At 37.6% G+C, this 19,195-nt stretch overlaps 1 protein-coding gene across 2 annotated transcripts in view; it reads right to left on the reverse strand.

Moving 5' to 3' along the window:
* LOC134214199 (purine nucleoside phosphorylase) overlaps positions 1-19,195 on the reverse strand; it is a 52,279-nt gene that overhangs the window by 10,558 nt on the left and 22,526 nt on the right. Inside the window, exon 1 of one of the 2 annotated variants that reach the window (XM_062693610.1) lies at positions 16,350-16,892. The exons of the other annotated variant lie outside the window; for it this stretch is intronic. Coding sequence (XP_062549594.1) covers positions 16,350-16,504 — 155 coding nt within the window. The 5' untranslated portion in view covers positions 16,505-16,892. Of the gene's footprint in view, positions 1-16,349; positions 16,893-19,195 lie in introns of those variants that run through there. 2 annotated transcript variants of the gene reach the window in all.

A 19,195-nucleotide genomic window follows, 5' to 3' on the forward strand; every position in this document is an offset into this window, starting at 1 on the left:
ATTAGTTGCAACACTGTCACGATAGTTCTAAGGACAATACCGAAAAACTTCAACGCAGGTAACAAGGTTCTTGTGAAGCTGCCTCTTGATTCAGCGCAGTATAGAATGGTGCCATATCGGAGCATACCGTTCGGTCAGATGCGAACATAGATTTGGAGTTTCCTTCTCCATGTTGCAAATACGCAGCGAAAGTATACTCTCATCTGGATACTTCTCTCGAACATGATTGAGTGTCTCAACGTCCCCCTTTCCCTCTTTTCGTCTGATTTTCTTCTTCTCGATATTAATTGAATAAAAAAAACCTTTTCAAATTTACACGAAGTAGGCCTTTTACCACTCAAACATTATTCAGAGATTTCATTGCGAACTTACCCACAGAGGGGGTGCAAGAAATAACATAATTTTGTAAAAATCCGGTTTTTGCTAGGGGGTGCAAGAAATAACATAATTTTGTAAAAATCCGGTTTTTGCTAGATAAACTTCATACTTTTAGGATATGAAATAAAATGTCAAGTTTATTGCTAAATGCAAATTTCGTCTTTTTTTTCTTAAGATTGTTCAGAAAATTTTGTACAACACCAGAATCAACACTCTTTGAGAATTGATTTTTCTATTCTTTATCCGAATTAACTATCTTAGAATGTTCCCGACCCAGTATTTTTCGGTTGATTTCAACTTTATTACAAATTACAAACATTCTCCAGTTTTTTTCATTATACGGAAACCCAGAAGAACTTACAATTACCAACTTTTCACGATTGCATGATGCAAAAGATTCACAATTTTTTATTTTGTTTACTAAAATTGCAAGATTTTAAATTTTCGAAAATATTTCACCGTATTCGAAGAATTTTACAAAATGCAACCAATGTACCGTCAAATGGAGTAACTTGCAACACTTTTACTTGATTCAGATACGCTTTTTAACAAAAAAATTTTTGAATCTGATAGCAAGTTATGACGTTCAGGTCAGAATATAATTCCGTATTGTTTTCAAGCTCCATCTATTAATCAAAAAGTTTAATTTCAGCATAAAAATGAAGGCTAACCATCGTACTTTGTCCTACTTAGGGCCAATTTAGGGCCAAGCTAAACTTCACCTTCTCATTAAAAAGCAATGGTTGAACTTCATATGAGTGGTCCTTACGGATTATGGTTGTTTAGTGAAACGCATAAATTTACTGTAAATTCGCTAATCTCACTTACTCCGGTGCACCTTTTGAATTTTTTTTTACGGCAAACGTACATGCTTAATAAAACAAGCCGACAGCCTGACTGCCTGGGCCTGCATTTTCTGGTGCTTGATGATACTCGTAGCTGATACTCTGACTGACAGTGTTCAAAATTTATGAAGTTTAACCCTTTCCTTCCCATGCTACGTACCTAACTGTAGAGCTCCATCAGATAGTGCACCTTCCAACTTTCATCGAATTGTTCAACCACAAAAGGCAATACTTGGCATATCATTATGTTTTCAATAGGCTGCTTATATAATGAATTTTGTGTAAAAATAGTTAAACTATTGAACTATTGATTGAAAATCTAACTTTTTTTTCGCTTTTCACTAATTGGGTTGTTTAGGGGTATATATGTTTTTACATATTCTGAATCTGCATAAAAACCTAAGCCTAACCCCAATTTTTCAGAATTTTTGGAGCACCGGAACTATTTTTGATTTGCATTTTAAATTTATATGGGACTAAAAATTTGTTCTTATGCTGCATGGGCCAACTGTCATTCTATGAATCTTAGTGTCATTCTATCGATTGAAATGGATTATTGTTTGCTGTATAAAAATGTAAATAAAAGGTTTTCAAACAAAATAAAAATATGTTGGAGATCAGCAAAGCATGCTCTTTATGTTAAACTATAAAAAACCTCATATTTTTCTTTGCTAAACAACCCAATTAAAGCTATGCCCTTTTGTTCTAGCATTTTTGTAATTTTGTAATTTTGTAATTTTTGGGAAAAAATAGTGGAATGAGAAAGTTAACCCTAAGAAAAAAAAATTTAGCACCTTCAGTGTGTTGCTGTTTTATCCGTGGACACCCTTCGTGATTGCGCCACCTTCGCGCATTGAATCTTCCCATTATTCAATTACGCGTAAATTGAGTCGCGCAGATGCCTTCTTATCATCCCATTGAACATGAAGACGACAAACCGGCTGTGTCAGAAGAACAAAATAATGAAGGCGATGATGGCCAGAATCATCGCTTGAATACATATTCCCCGAACAGATTACAGCTAGGGGAAACCGAGCATACTATGAGAATCGGAACATACGCTTCATTCATAAGCACCCGGTTTAAATCAAGGGTCAGTTAAATTGCGGCAAACTGAATGAGTAGCACTTATCGAAAGTTCTTCATGGGAAATAAATTTCTTTAAATGGAAAATACGACCATGACCACAGGCACCGACCATTGTTGTTGTCCTTGTTCGTCGTAAATGCTGAAGCAAGTGCAGTTCTCCACGGATCATTGTAACTATTTACGATGCTCGGAACTCTTTGTTCCAATGATGAAAAACACAGTTTAATCACTATAATATGTGGCATATTAAGGTCAGAGCTGTCAACAACAAGTGCTAGCCATTGACTGTTATTAAACGGAAATAATTCACTTGTACTGTTATTAGAAGAGCCACTACGGATTAAATGCTTGTAATTAAATTTGGAAAAAATACTAAAAGGAAATGCTTTGCCAAGGTAATATTTTTTTTTATTAAAAGCTGTTCCAATATGAATTACTCAAACCCTTTTATTTCATACAGAGTCAGATCAGGTTCCAGCGGAGATGTAGTGTAATGAAGTAATAAAAGTGTTTGATACGTCCAATGGCCGGCTACAGATCAATAAAGATTCCACAGTGATGTCCGATGTGCCATCGGTATAGTGCCATCAGGTCATCATGCATGTTGAGATGATTAATGGGTTTCAGGGGCCTGTTATCTTTTATTATAAGCCTGCCGCGGGCTGTTTGTTTCAGCCGGGTTTGCACCTATTGGATGGCACCTCATCGCACGGCGAAACAATCTAGACTATGGCGGAAGGTGTGTGATTAGACTTGCCAAGCCTCCCTTGCATGCCATGATGCAGATCGGTGTGCACGTGGAGTGGACATTCCCATGGGCTGATGGGAGAACCGGTTATGGACTGGAGATTTTGACCCGATAAATATGTGTTAATCGGCTATGGAAAATGCTATCAGGAAAGCATGATTTTGATGGACAGGTGGACGTCTTGGGCTATTTTTCTATGGTGCCACCTGATGAGTCACCTAAACTAATTGATTTCATTCTGTTTTATTTCTAGCATTGTAAAAAAGTTTCCTATTGAACGTGATGAATGCAAACACATTTTTAATGGCCTATATTCTAAAGCAATGCAATTGTTTAGAGATTTATTTTATAATCAGTGATCGCTCAAAAAGATTCAAATTGGTCATTTCCTCAGCGATGTAGAACTTGCTTAATGATTGTATCGCAGTGAAAAACTAAGAACTTTGAAACCAGATAGCGTTATTAACCTGATTACCAGAAAATACGATCAGCTCTCAAGAAGCTTAATGTAGCGAAAAGGTTGAAGTTTACACCAGAGGTTCCATTCCACTAAACGAGCCCTTCTCTGCAAATAAAATGATGTTTACTCTCTTTGGAAGTAGAGGTAAATCACACGGACCCAGACGGAGTGTACGTCTTCAAATGGGTGAAGTGGTGTAAGAGTTTATTCAAAAGTATAAGATTGCTAATGTCGTTAAAACTGTTAGCGTGACTAACATGTAGGTTACTTCGAACTGGCAGCCAAAGTACCGGTACTACAAGTGTCAAACCGATGTTGGTGATGAAACAAAACATGGACTACAACATGATGCATAAATTATGACCAATTGAAGCTTGTTAAAGCATAATTTGGCAAAATAATTTAATTGACTACAACCACATAACATAAGTACAACTTCGAAGAGAAACCGTAGCAAAAGTTGGCCCCTTTGCTTCTCGCCAAAGTTGTATAACTGGTATAGGGAACATCGTTCTGTCATCTGAGAAAAGAGACACTGCACTAAAAAGTGGTATAAAAGTTAAGCCCTGCACTGACAAATAAATTAACCCAAAAATTGAGTATATTATGCGGCGATTCGGTTGAACGAAAAAAAGATTGACTGTTATTTCACTTTGTATGCGCTACGTAGCCGTGTTTCGTTTAATTTTCTCAATGAATTATGAAATAAAATATATGATACTTGAAGCATCAATTGTACATATATCTAACGCATTTTTAAGGCATAAAAAGAATACAAAGTCAGCCAAAATAAATGCTATTGTTGAACGCTTTTTAGTTTCATTCAGATCAAGGGCCGATTAAAGGAACCAAGATATTGAATTTATTCGCGTTATGGACAATTTTATTTGGGAAAATGTATGCAGAAACATCGAAAAAAAGTGATTTTCAGTTAAATGGCACAATTTACGATGAAGAACCATGATACTAATTCAGTTAATATAGAATTAAATACACAATCCTATGTTAGAAACCGCGAGAAGATTAGAGTTTATTAAGCAAAGTTATTAGTTATTTACTGGAGTGTTGTATTGGTGAATTTATTACTTTTCTAGGGTAAAAGAAACGAAATTTGCTCAAACTAGACTGCAGAAAAATGCAAATAACTTCACCGAGAAACACTAATCTTCTAACTGCAAAGCACTGTTTTTCGATGTTTCAGCATACATATTCCCATATAAACTTCCAATGAGTTTAGCACCGCCCAACCGTTGACTGATTCTGCTGAAATTTTGTCCAGAGCATCATGACATCAAATCGAATCAAATAAGAGGCCCATCAAGAAAATTTAAAAAAGTTTTCCCAATTTTAGCTACTCTACTGTATGGGCAACAACGTGACAACAACGATGCCGCTTTTTCATAAACCAGAAAATAGTTTTTATTAATAGTTTATTTATAAATTATGAACAAACTTTAAATTACCTAAGTGGTGATGTTGTGGAGCGTCTCCTCGTGTCTTTTCAAACTGTCACTGACAGATAGTCATGGGCTGCCAGTTACATTGTTTCGTTCTGTCTTCTTCTTCTTATTGGCATTACATCTCCCCCTGGGACATTGCCACCTCGCTGCTTAGTGTTCATTCAGCACTTTCACAGTTATTAACCGCGAGTCGGTAAAATTTTACTGAGTAAAATTTCACTGAGTTTTTGGACTACGGATCACCCATTTACATTACCGAGTTTTCAGCATAATCGAGAAATGTCAAATAATCATTGAATCGGCAAGGTTGTTTGTTTATAGGAACATAACTGAGTTAGTCAGTAAATGAGTATTTATTTTTTTGAAAGCATTTTACTGACTAGACAGAATATCTAATCAATTTACATTTGCATGGAAAATAATAGCCTATTCAGATTACGATCATTTGCGTAGTATTTGACATATGGTAAAGAGTTTCTAGATGTCATATTTCACTCATCGTATTTTCATTGAATTTCTTATTGTCATTTATCATGTCCAATACCTCGTAAATGATCGTAATCTGAATAGGCTATAATTAAGGAGAAATGAAGACTTCAGTGGGTTATAATTTATTTTTGTCAGACAGGAATTAGATCCTTTACAAAGAGGAAATCCTTCACTTATTAACATCATCCTTAGCGCACCGACACACCGTCGGTGCTGAGCATACAGATGAAAGACGTTTTACAAGCTGATTATAACCATATACGATAATTGAGTGACTATTTTCCATGATGAATTCTTTTAAAAAGTTCCCAGATGTAGGAGGCACCGGGTTTTCATGATGCATTTCATTTGTTTTACACTGTGCGATGAAAATTCAATTTTCAGACAAAAAGATCAACCAGCACGTCGGAAATAATTTTCAAAATGGTAGCTCGGGTAGCTCAACCGGAGAAAAAAAAAGATAACAACATCGAGGGCCTTTACAATAGCGTTCAGCATTTTTTTCAATGGCTAGTCGGTAAATTTTCATTTTTCACTGGTGGATTTGTACCGACGTTTTGTGCTGTTCAGCAATTTAGAAATTTAATGATTTGTTCAGTAAAATGAGTAAACGTCAGAATAATCAACATGTTTTTTCCCGAATCTTGGGAATTTATTACTGACAATCGTTGGTGGTCCACTAAAAAACTAGCAGTTCAGTAAAAACGAAATATTGCAGTTGGAACTCAGAAAACAAAATACCGAACATTGAAATGCTGATTAAGTGTGTACTAGAAATTTAGTTGCGAAGGCCGACGGAGGTCCACAGAATGTACATATTCACATATGAGTTTTCAGAGCATTGTGAATTAATGTCCAAGTCGAGTGGTTTAATACCCGGAATATAGGCAATTAACTTTGATTGAGCTAAAATCAATGGTTGTTTCAAACCTAATTTCGTAATGATCAAGGAATTTGGTTAAATTAACCAACATTTTCAAAGAAGAATGTCTCCCCTCTCTTGGGGAGAGGCATTTTTGAGAGGAAAAGGGTGACTTTTTCACGGTGGGAATAATATCAACATAAAAACAATATACCCTTTAATGTGTTAAGTCGTCTAACCGTGTAAGGTTTGATTGTGTTTACAATATTTTTTTCCGTGTTTCGAAAATGAACTGGTATAATGCCTTTGACATTACGATGTTCTCTATACCACCTCTGAATCTGAACTTGGGTACATCTTTTTGAACCCGAGTTACACATATGTTATGTGCTACAACGCCGATAGCGTTCTAGTACTTATGCTTCTACTGGTCTAAGTCGTTGACCAAGAACCAGCGAATTACAACTTTCAAGCAGGACGATGATTAGCATTTTACTGGAGTGTTGTAGGTGTGAATTTATTTCTTTTCAAAGGTAAAAGAAACAAAATTTGCTCAAACCCCACTTCAGAGAAATACTAATAACTTAACCGGACAAACTCTAATCTTTTCGCGGTTTTCAGCATAACATTCTGTATTTAATTCTACAAAAACTAAATGAGTATCATGGTTCTTGATCGTAAATTGTGCCGTCCAACTGCAAATCACTGTTTTTTTATGTTGCTGCATATATATTTCCATATAAACTTCCAACGAGTTTAGCACCGCCCAAACGTTGACCGATTTGGCTGAAATTTAGTCCAGAGCATCAGGGCATCAAATAGAACTGAATAAAAGGGCCCATCAAAAACATGAAAAAGTGTTTTTTGAGCCACGCTAGCTGACAGCCACTTCTTTCCCGGTAGTCACACCAAAAAACAAAATTGTAGGTAATGAGAATTACCAATTCAGGGGGAATATTAAGAACAGGACCATCGTTTTTAAACAAAAGTTACAATTGTCTTACAATTACTAAAATGCGGTCTGTCTCTACAATAAAGTCATTATATTTGACCGCTTTTGTGTGGCAGCGAAATAGCACTTGTTGCTTACTATATGCAGCAAATATCCAATAACTCCTAAACCATCTAAGTAGCTTTAATGCGAACCAGAACTGACAGCCATATCATTAGCAATCAAAGCAATCGGGAAATGTATCGTCAGTCACGCGTAGTAAACCATCAGTGGCATAAGGTGTCTCAGAGGCTCCCGCTTGCCAACAGCTAGAATAAACTCCACATTTGGCGATTCTGCTGGATTTTCATTAAAAAAAACTACCCTTAGAATCTGGTTTTAAGCAAGCGGGAGCAATTGTGTTGTTTATCTAATGTGGAAGTGATGTGTTCGCGCAAAAAAGGGTATCAATGGTGAGTACATATTTAAGATTGTGCGTTGAATTTAAAACCGGACCGCATTGGCATATCTAGAATCGCCGGTAAATTTCATTTCAACTGTGATTCGATGAAAGAGTCAAAAGTTTACATTTTTTTCAATTTAACCTGTTTGTATTAGAGTGCGAACAAATCCTTGCGATGTACCCCACTTCTTGGATTGATTTATTTCAACATCCCAATCACGTGGTTATGCTTTAGGTGTTAAGATGCATTGGTGTTAAGAAAGGCGCCACTAATAATAATTTGGATGTTTGTTACGATTTCAATATTTGTCCACTAGGTGGGCTTAGATTTGAACGGTGTTTTGAATCCATATCATGCAACGAAATCCACAGAATTAATTCTTCAACTAATCCTCAAAATTGCTTTTCCAGATTTAACTTTAAAAAGGCAGGCCTGAACGTTTGTCGGTACCTGTTACGAAAATGAACTGATCTGGGGGGCTACAACCCATGATAGATTTCTTTCAATAAGCCCCAATTGCAGGGGCACCTGTTCTGATCATGCATTTCAACTTGTTCTACACAGCTGTGCGAAAAAAGTGTGATCCCCAACATCAAATGAGCGAAAACAATGCGTTTTATTAAACCCCATCGGTGGGAGCCGCCTATCCGAATCAGTTTTTTTCCAACTTGTATACAAGTGCGATAGTTTTGTTTTCATGGCTTGTTATGATTCGAAGAGGTTTTTGCCTCTTTTATTGTTGTTCGTTATCTATTGAGAGCGATTTCTGCAATCCTTCGTCACGGATCAGCACAACCCCTCTTTACTCTTTCTGGTAATGGTATCAATTTTGATACCAGTACTTACAAAATGCGTCGATTAATTAACATCTTTGATATGTAGGTTCAATTAAAGTGCTCAGTGCGACTTAATGTTGCTGATGTTCGTAAAAAAGCGCGAGTGGTGCTCGCATAAAAAAGCTCAGTACGACTTAGTATGGTTTATTTTTTGAATGAGCGCGAGTGGTGCTCGCATAATATGCTCAGTGCGACTTAGTGTTGCTGATGTTCGTAAAGAGTGCGAGTGGTGCTCGCATAAAAAAGCTCAGTACGACTTAGTAAGGTTTTTTTTTAAATGAGCGCGAGTGGTGCTCGCATAAAGTGCTCAGTGCGACTTACTGTTGCTGATGTTCGTAAAGAGTGCGAGTGGTGCTCGCATAAAAAAGCTCAGTACGGCTTAGTAAGGTTTTTTTTTTAAATGAGCGCGAGTGGTACTCGCATAAAGTGCTCAGTGCGACTTAGTGTTGCTGATGTTCGTAAAGAGTGCGAGTGGTGCTCGCATAAAAAAGCTCAGTACGACTTAGTAAGGTTTATTTTTTGAATGAGCGCGAGTGGTGCTCGCATAATATGCTCAGTGCGACTTAGTGTTGCTGATGTTCGTAAAGAGTGCGAGTGGTGCTCGCATAAAAAAGCTCAGTTTGACTTAGTAAGGTTTTTTTTTAAATGAGCGCGAGTGGTACTCGCATAAGGTGCTCAGTGCGACTTACTGTTGCTGATGTTCGTAAAGAGTGCGAGTGGTGCTCGCATAAAAAAGCTCAGTACGACTTAGTAAGGTTTTTTTTTTTAAATGAGCGCGAGTGGTACTCGCATAAAGTGCTCAGTGCGACTTAGTGTTGCTGATGTTCGTAAAGAGTGCGAGTGGTGCTCGCATAAAAAAAGCTCAGTACGACTTAGTATGGTTTATTTTTTTAATGAGCGCGAGTGGTGTTCGCATAATATGCTCAGTGCGACTTAGTGTTGCTGATGGTCGTAAAGAGTGCGAGTGGTGCTCGCATAAAAAAGCTCAGTACGACTTAGTAAGGTTTTTTTTTTAAATGAGCGCGAGTGGTACTCGCATAAAGTGCTCAGTGCGACTTACTGTTGCTGATGTTCGTAAAGAGTGCGAGTGGTGCTCGCATAAAAAAAGCTCAGTAAGACTTAGTATGGTTTATTTATTTAATGAGCGCGAGTGGTACTCGCATAAAGTGCTCGCATGGTGGTGCTCGCATAAAAAAGCTCAGTACGACTTAGTATGTTTTTTTAATGAGCGCGAGTGGTGCTCGCATAAAGTGCTCAGTGCGACTTAGTGTTGCTGATGTTCGTAAGAATGCGAGTGGTGCTCGCATAAAAAAGCTCAGTACGACTTAGTAAGGTTTTTTTTTGAATGAGCGCGAGTGGTGCTCGCATAAAGTGCTCAGTGCGACTTAGTGTTGCTGATGTTCGTAAAGAGTGCGAGTGGTGCTCGCATAAAAAAGCTCAGTACGACTTAGTATGGTTTATTTTTTTAATGAGCGCGAGTGGTGCTCGCATAAAGTGCTCAGTGCGACTTAGTGTTGCTGATGTTCGTAAAGAGCGCGAGTGGTGCTCGCATAAAAAGCTCAGTACGACTTAGTATGGTTAATTTTATTGAATGAGCGCGAGTGATATTCGCATAAAGTGCTCAGTGCGACTTAGTGTTGCTGATGTTCGTAAGAATGCGAGTGGTGCTCGCATAAAAAAGCTCAGTACGACTTAGTAAGGTTTTTTTTGAATGAGCGCGAGTGGTACTCGCATAAAGTGCTCAGTGCGACTTACTGTTGCTGATGTTCGTAAAGAGTGCGAGTGGTGTTCGCATAAAAAAGCTCAGTACGACTTAGTATGGTTTATTTTTTTTAATGAGCGCGAGTGGTGCTCGCATAAAGTGCTCAGTGCGACTTACTGTTGCTGATGTTCGTAAAGAGCGCGAGTGGTGCTCGCATAAAAAAGCTCAGTACGAATTAGTATGGTTAATTTTATTGAATGAGCGCGAGTGATACTCGCATAAAGTGCTCAGTGCGACTTACTGTTGCTGATGTTCGTAAAGAGTGCGAGTGGTGCTCGCATAAAAAAAAGCTCAGTACGACTTAGTATGGTTTATTTTTTTTAATGAGCCCAAGTGGTGCTCGCATAAAGTGCTCAGAGCGACTTACTGTTGCTGATGTTCGTAAAGAGCCCAAGTGGTGCTCGCATAATAAAAAAAAGCTCAGTATGATTTAGTATTGATATTTTTTTAAATGAGCGCGAGTGGTGCTCGCATAAAGTGCTCAGTGCGACTTACTGTTGCTGATGTTCGTAAAGAGCGCGAGTGGTGCTCTCATTAAAAAAGCTCAGTCCGACTTAGTATGGTTTTTTTAATGAGCGCAAGTAGTGCTCGCAAAAAAAGAGGCCAGTGCGACTTAGTATTGTTAATAATTTTTGTATGAGCCTGAGTGGTGCTCGCATTAAGTGCTTAGTTCGAGTGAGTGTTGTGAGTATTTATATAAGGACGAGTGGTGTTCTCATAAAGTGTTCAGTGCAATTATGAAGTAAGTATAGAATTACATTTAGTGCACTAAGAAACGCTCAGGTGTATTGTATCAAAAATGGTTCTTGAGATACTTACAACACAGTAGTTATATACTCTAATTGCATTATGTACAGTGGCAGATTACTGCTGATGTAGCTAATCAATCAACATAATGCGTGTGCGTGTCATGATATTTTGACAAGTTTAATTATACTTCGTCTCACTGTAGTTAAGGTATGATATGGTGTCAAATTTAGTTAGAAACACAAACTTTTTACTTTCGAACTATTTGTGTTTTTTATTAAAAATACCTGCTTACTATATGCAGCAAATATCCAATAACTCCTAAACCATCTAAGTAGCCTTAATGCGAACCAGAACTGACAGCCATATCATTAGCAATCAAAGCAATCGGGAAATGTATCGTCAGTCACGCGTAGTAAACCATCAGTGGCATAAGGTGTCTCAGAGGCTCCCGCTTGCCAACAGCTAGAATAAACTCCACAGCTTTCATGATTATCATCACTAAAACATCGAAAAATTGTAGGGTTAATTCAACTATTTTCTTTGTGTCTCTGCTTAATAACATAGCACTTCTCGAACGAATTCATGGAGGTATGTAGGAGTTTCTTCGGAAATTCCAATATGAATTCTTTCAAAAATTCCTTCAGGTAAACCTCCTGAAATGCTTTTATAAATCCTACAGAAATTCTTGTTGGGCTTCTTCCAGCATTTTTTTTCTGGAGTTTCTCCATGAAATTCATTTTGAGATAATTTAGAAAAATCTTTTAGCGACTCCTTCATAAAATCCTCCAGAAATTGCTTCAGTAATTCATTCGGAAGTTTCTCCTCTACGTTATTTCTTTAATTCTTTCAGATATTTCTTAGGAATTCAGTGGAAAGCTACTTCAGGAACTCTTTCCGGTGTTCCTTTAGGAAATCATAATCCTAAAATTCTTTTAGGGATTTCCATGGAAATTCATTCCAAAATTCCTTCAACAATCCCCTCGGATTGTCTAATACTTCCCTAAAGTAAGGGAGGAATTATTTTAAAAAAATCCGAAGGTGTTCCAGAAGGAATCGCCAAAAGAGTTTCCAAACTAATTTTCGATGGATTCTTTGAAGGAATTCTTACATAGATTCCCGGAAAAAAAAACTGTTGAAGTAATTACTGGAGAAGTTTCAGAAATTTAATTCCTTCAGGAATTCTTCTTGAAATACTTTTAGGAATTTATTAGGACATACCTAGTATTTCGTCCTATTTTTTAAAAATTGTTCCCTAGAGGAAATTTTAAAGAATTTTTTGTAGAAATAATCCAAAGAATGGAATGTCTGAGTGAATGAATTATTCGAATGACTAGAATTTTGGAAGGAAATAATTATCCGAAAGAATGGAATTTCTGAAGGAAAAGAATTTTCAAAGGAATTGTTGTAGTAATTCCCGGAGGGCAATCGGAGGAATTCCGGAGGAATCCCAGAAATAATTTCCGAAGGAATTTTAGAAGAAATTGCTGAAAAAAAATCTGAAGGAATTTCTAAAGGAGTTACTTAAGGTTATTTTAAAGGAATTTCTGAAGAAATTTCCTGAAGAATTCTTTTTTCCATTTCCAAAGGATTTTTGGGAGGAGTTCAAGAGTGAAATCCGGGAATATTTTTAGAATAAATTTTTGGAGGTATTTCCGATGAAATTAATGAATGAGCTTCTAATAATTCATTTATACGTACTAAGTTTTTTAATTAATTGCATTTGCAGATTTGAACAACAAATTTTTTTGTTGAGATTTATGGAAAACTTACGTGGTCTTCTAATAATTCATTGAAACGTACTCAAATTTTTAATTTATTGCAATTGCAGATTTCTACTACTTCTATTTTACCTCTGGAAAACCTTTGGAGCCTAAAAAGTAAAGTTTAGACATCTTTGAGCGCTTTCGTGATTATAAAGTGCCTGAAGCCCTAAAGAACCATCAGAATTCTATTGTTTTAGGATCCCAGAAACTTCGATGGTTATTTTTTAGACTCTGATTAACTTTAAAATCTCCTTTTGCCAACACACAAATTCTTGCCAATCAATGATTTCGTATCTGGGTGATATGTTACCATAATCATGGGTAGGACAATGTTTCGACTGTCCCACCAAAAATTCGTGCGTAGGACATGTCCTTCTTATTTTACCCACTTCCGGGGCCACTGCATGTGATAATGATGTTAGCCGGGAGGTGAAACGACGTGCTGCGGATGCAAGTAGGACTGTCTACGGTTGCCGTAGCCAGCAAGTCTTGCAGGTAATACAGATACGGACAAAACTAGCTCTGTACGCATTGTTGATTTGTCCAGTCGCCCTAAAGCATGAACGTTAAAAGATGCAGACTATCGAATTCTCGGAATGTTCAAGCGAAAAATACTGCGTTCAATACTTGGTGGGCTGGACATGTAGTGCGTATGCCGGAAGAGAGACCAGTAAAAGTGACGTTTAGCAGAAAACCTGGAAGAGGACGTTGGCTCCTGGGTAAACCCCGCACTCGATGGCTGTGTGTGTGAAGTCGAGGAAAACTGGAGACAGGGAGCCGATTGCCGACTGGTGGCCCAAAAACGAGCGACAAGACATTACATTCGGTACGTAGAAGTAAAATGGAAATTAATTCATATCAATTCAATTAGGAAATCCTCAGTTATGGGGTTGAGAGACATCCGATATGATTTGTGCTCAATTGGATCTGCTACACGAAAACTTGGACAATAAAATAGTTTTTTTTTATTAGGACTTGTTGTGATTTAGCAGAGCCCCGACCATATAAGGTATGCATGCATTTAAGGAAAATCGCGACAGGACCCGAAAATGGCTGCCACTTTGGTCATCCTATCTTTAACATCAGAACCCCTGTATAAAAATTCACAAAAATTAAATTAAGAAAAAAAACATTCATAGTAATTCCCGAGGTAATCCAGATAAGCACTGCCGTAACACGTCATTATTTTGATACCAGGGGTTGGGTCTTACGACAAGAATAGAGAAAAGCTCAAAAAGTGAGAAACTCAACAAAGGTTTTTTAGGGCTCCTAAAGAACGGCCAGCGAGTTCGCCGGACTTGAATCCTATGAATATCACTGTCTAGAGTTTGTTGGGAGGCCGTGTCTACTCTAAAACATCATGTTTTTTGTGCTAGTTCTGAAGCGAAATATGGCTACCACAAGAGCATCTGCGGGCCTCGTACGATGCGTTGATCATCTGCGACGAGCGATTAAATTCAAGGGTCAAAAAGATGAACTTGACCAGTGAGTTTTTAAAAAGTAATATGTTTTCTTGTGAAATTTAATGAAATGTAAATGAAATATTTTTGTTTTGATCAATATTCATTCTAATGTAGCATTTGAATTTCCGGACCCTGTATAATTTATATTTTTTTTTTAACCCAAAGTTTGATCAAGTCAATTTTCAACAGAAAGCAATGAAACTTTTGAGTCCATTGTCCGATCCATCAAATGTTCAATACAAAACAATGCAAAGGCTGTAGCTTTAAAAATATTTCCGGTTCCGAAGGTCAAAAGAAGTTTCCGCTGAAATTCCTTCAAAATGCAGATATATTGCCAGTGGAAATTCATTAAAAAAAAACTACAAGGAATTCAGTCGAATTTCTTAATAGGAAATAAGAGGATTTTTTTCTGGAAATTGGGAGGATCTTCCAATGGAAATTCAGAAATTTCTTTCAAGCTATTCAGATAAACTTTTCCTGAATGTTAAAATATCAAGAAAATTTGGAAGATTTCCTCTGATAGTTAGAAGGAATCGCCGTGGTCACAACCAACCATTTGGTTTTGCTGATGTTGTTAACTAAATCTGAAGTCTCCTTACCTAAATGGAACATCCATAAATTGCATGGATCCATACAATCCATACACAATTTTAAGATGATTGATAAGGAAAGTGCGACGGGTGTAAGGACATCGGTGCTTATTAATCCGAGGAACTAAAAAAATATCATATTGCCCATATAGAAAAGATCATTTACAGTGATCACTCTCTTACTCCGTAGCTCTTGATGGCAACTCCTATGTTTTTCTTAGCATAAAATTTAAAATATTTTTTTCAACTGGATGATCCCTAGCTTGATGAGCCATTCACTATCACTAGGGGAAAATGTTGCAGCCCCTATTCGAGTTAATAAACAACATTACTACATCGACGGTTTCGTGCAATACAGGTACAACTAAAAATCTGAAAATTTTTAGAAACGATGTTTTAAATTTTTGACCCGAAAATTAATCTTATATATTTTCGTGATTATTTCCAAATTTGCAGTTCCAAATTCTGCATGTGTTGATACAAATGGATTAATTTTGTGTGTTGCTGCGAGAAAACTTTAAAAAATCGACATATTCATGGATTTAGCATTTAGATGAACTTTTCGAAAAAACGGCAAATTTTGAAATACGCATAGCTTTTGATGTATTATGAATTTCGAGCTGGGTCATTTTCAGGTAAAACTTTATAACATTATCAGTGTTTTGCCATTAAAATATCAAAAACGAAAAAATTGGAGTTGTGCACTGCCAGTATTGCACGAAACCTATTTATTCCGGAAATAGTGTTTATGCAGCTTGAGGAAGACGCAGAACGACAGCTTGCTGCGAAACATCATCCAATCACATGTGTGATTTTATTTCTTCATAATCAAACAACTGTTATTATAAACCATGCATATGTAGTTCGATTTTGCACGGAATCGGGTTGGTTGCTACAAAGCAGTAAAAAAACAATATTTTAATCTCTGGAATAAGTTTTCACTATAATAATTGTTCCAGTTGACCTCATAAGTATTAGAACGGTTGTGCTGGGCCATTACTATATACAGGCACATTGATATCAGTTATTGTATGAACACACAAGGTCGTTTATAAGTACTAATGCATTATGCATTACCATTTCACTGAAAAAATGTCAATTTACAAATATACATGAATTACTTATGTTTAGGAAGACTGCGTCGAAAAAAACACTAATGAAACACTAAGGTTCCGATATGCCCTTCCGTTGTCGTATGATTTCACGCCAATCGAAATACTTGGAAGCAAAAGGTTATCTCCTTTGGCACTTCACGAGACTCGCAAGACGCAATTGTTTCGACGTGATGCAATACTTACAATCTATATACTGAAGCAGTCATTCTCCTTATCAAAGGACAAAGCTGTATACATGTTTTAAGGTTTCTAACAGCATAATTTCTGCTCTAGAATTGCCAAGACTCCCAGTCCCCACTAAACAAATGCACTTCAAATGTCAAGCAATTGAACCAAATTCTCACCATGCATCTTCCCGCGCATTGTAGAAAACGCCTGCAATCTTCTCATTGTCGTTAACCGGTGTCGCGGTCATCGTACCGTTGGTCAGCGTAGATCCATTCCCGTTGCATTCACCGACGGTTGCCGTTACACCATTCGCGTAAACGTTGTCACTCATCTTTGCAAGTCCAAAGCTTTGTCCCTGTGGTTCCAAACTTTTGCAATAATTATAACCGATTGCAGCGAAAGGACCACAACCTACGACTTCCGCCGTATATTCAAATTCACACGCAATCTCGCGTAAACCACTTGAGTGAACGATCGCGCCTAAATGGAAATCAAGGTGTAACACGTTATGATCGTTCGTTCTAGAGCGCTCGCCGTTCTGAGAAATTCGCCAACAGGATTGCCAGCTGGATGTGACTGGTTGAACTTATTTCCGGTAACTTAAACCTGATTCAACATGAAAGCGCTTATTTAGAAATAATTAAACCACTTGACAGCTGAACTACTGTGCTGGACCTCAATCGACCGCTCTGCGTAGGAACTGGATTAGTACTGACCACAACCGGCTGGATTGCGGCGGCTTGTAAGCTTCAGCTGGGCGTCCAATGCTCACTCTGTTTGACGACGCCGCTCTGCTGCGTCGTCGGAATGGTCAGACGCCGCGCGATAGCGACGACGCTCGCACGTTCGTTATCACTTGTTTATAAGTTACAGCGCGACGCTTCTGTTGCTGCACACATATGAAATTTTGTTTTGTTGATTTTAGGAGCTTAATCGTGAAAAACATCGGTGCCGCTTTGCTCTTAACAACAGCTTCGCACAAGGATTGCATGTGAGTAGGGTGGAAGCCTGAGTATCAGTGATCTGAGCATCATCACTAGTTACTAGTACTACATAAATGTTACTGTTTTTAGACCATGGCAGGAATCTACCCTATACCAGTATTTTTTTAGTTATCCACTTTAATTAATATTCTTGCGTTTATGAACGGTTTGTTGGATTTTTTTGTTGTGACAAGTTATTGGTCAGTAGCACGGCCTGATTAGGCACGTATTTAAATTCGAGTATCTGATAAGCAAATTATTGAAGCGGCTAGTGATAGTGTGCATCAGTGCTAAACTTGCGTAGAGTGAATCTCATCGTTTGAGATAATAACACAATAAGAAAGAATTAAAGTCATTTTAAAATTCACGGAAACAAAAAATAATAAACAAACGCACAGTTTCCATGAAACCCTATTGTCACCGTCGAGGTTAGTTGGGGAAAAAGGAATTACCTCAGTTGTTAAAGTTTTAGATCTTATTCAAAATGGGCTCTCCAATGAACCTTAAAGGCTTCCCCAGACCTAAGCGATTTCATCGCCGCGACGGCGACAACTAGTTGCCGCGATTCTATCGTTGGGTCGCTGCAGGCAATGTTTGATTTACGCTTCCATACCAACGGCGACAGAATCGCTGTCGCCAAGCGAAAGAATCGCGTCGCGACTGTCGCGTCGCGTATGTTTGGGGGAGCCTTAACTTTTGAATTAACGATTTTCTGTTTATTCAAATCAAATTTATCACCTGATATAAACTATCAGTAGAATATAGTCAATTCTATAAATGCATCGACTAAAGAGCGCAATCGCTAATTCCAAATACATACAATGACTTTCTTGCACAGCTGTAGGTTTTGGATCAAGCGATGTTCACTTCCCTAACTGTATTTGAGTTGCTCCACTAACTGATTATGGAGACGCATGGTGCATGAACACTTAGTAATGATTCATTGTATTGTGATTTATTACATAGGGTAAGACGGCCCCACCTGGCCAAAACGATTTGTAGAAAACTATAGGGGAAGGGGGGCAATATGCCCTAGCTAAGCAAACACTGCTCTATTGTCTTATTTGTAACGCTATTCATGGGTATTTTTACATTATGCATCAGTTAAACAAGATAGCTAGTTGATGCCATTCAAAAATTGTCAAAAATCTCAATCATATTGATGTTATTCACATTTCAAAAAAGTGGTGATATTCTGTTGCCGGAAAACTCATGAGGCAAAACGCCTTTCAGCTGGCAGCTCCTAGGGAACAAAGTACCACGCGTCGGCGAATCAGCATTCTAGTATGGATAGTGCGTGGAGACGCAAGTACTTTGTAGGTTATTGCCACTAGGGCTTTTTGCCTCGCCAAAATGTTAGATGTTTCTTCAAAATGTGGAAATTTTCGGTTTTTCCGACCTTCCCATGCACTATTTTGAAACTTTCTTCGCCTATCCTACATAATTTTATCTCTAGTTTTGTTACGGACATATTAATGACGGTAAATATGAGGGAAACCACAAAAGGCGTTTTGCATCGGGGGGGCGTTTTGGGGCCTCTTCCCCTAGCTAACTAAGCGTAAAAGTCAGTCGGTACCATTAGATATTTGTGAAATCATCATACTATGTGGATGTGGAAGTATTTTTGTATTACATAATGAAAATAATAGCAATATATACAAAAAGTTAAAGTTTTGATGTAACTTTTAATGTTTGTTTGCTCAACATTCTGGAGCGACGCTAGCATACTGTCCGCAAAACTTGCACTGGAACACTCAGTTGGGAAACAAAATAACTTTTCTCAGTGGTTAATACGATATAAAATTGCTTCCATCTTCAAAAATGTAACGACTTTCGAAAACATGTTTTACTAGCCAAAACGCCCCAGTGTAGGCAGGACGACCAAATGGACACAAGCGCAGTGAGCCGGCAGCAATTGCTTCCAAATGATATGGAAAATATTGAAATGTAATGGCCCTATGTTGGTTTTTTAATGTCAAGCACATAAGGATTTGTAACCTTTTTATTAGGGGATAGATAGAATACTAATGAAGGGCTAC

This window comes from Armigeres subalbatus, chromosome 2 (genome assembly GCF_024139115.2).
Source record: "Armigeres subalbatus isolate Guangzhou_Male chromosome 2, GZ_Asu_2, whole genome shotgun sequence".
NCBI lineage: Eukaryota > Metazoa > Arthropoda > Insecta > Diptera > Culicidae > Armigeres > Armigeres subalbatus.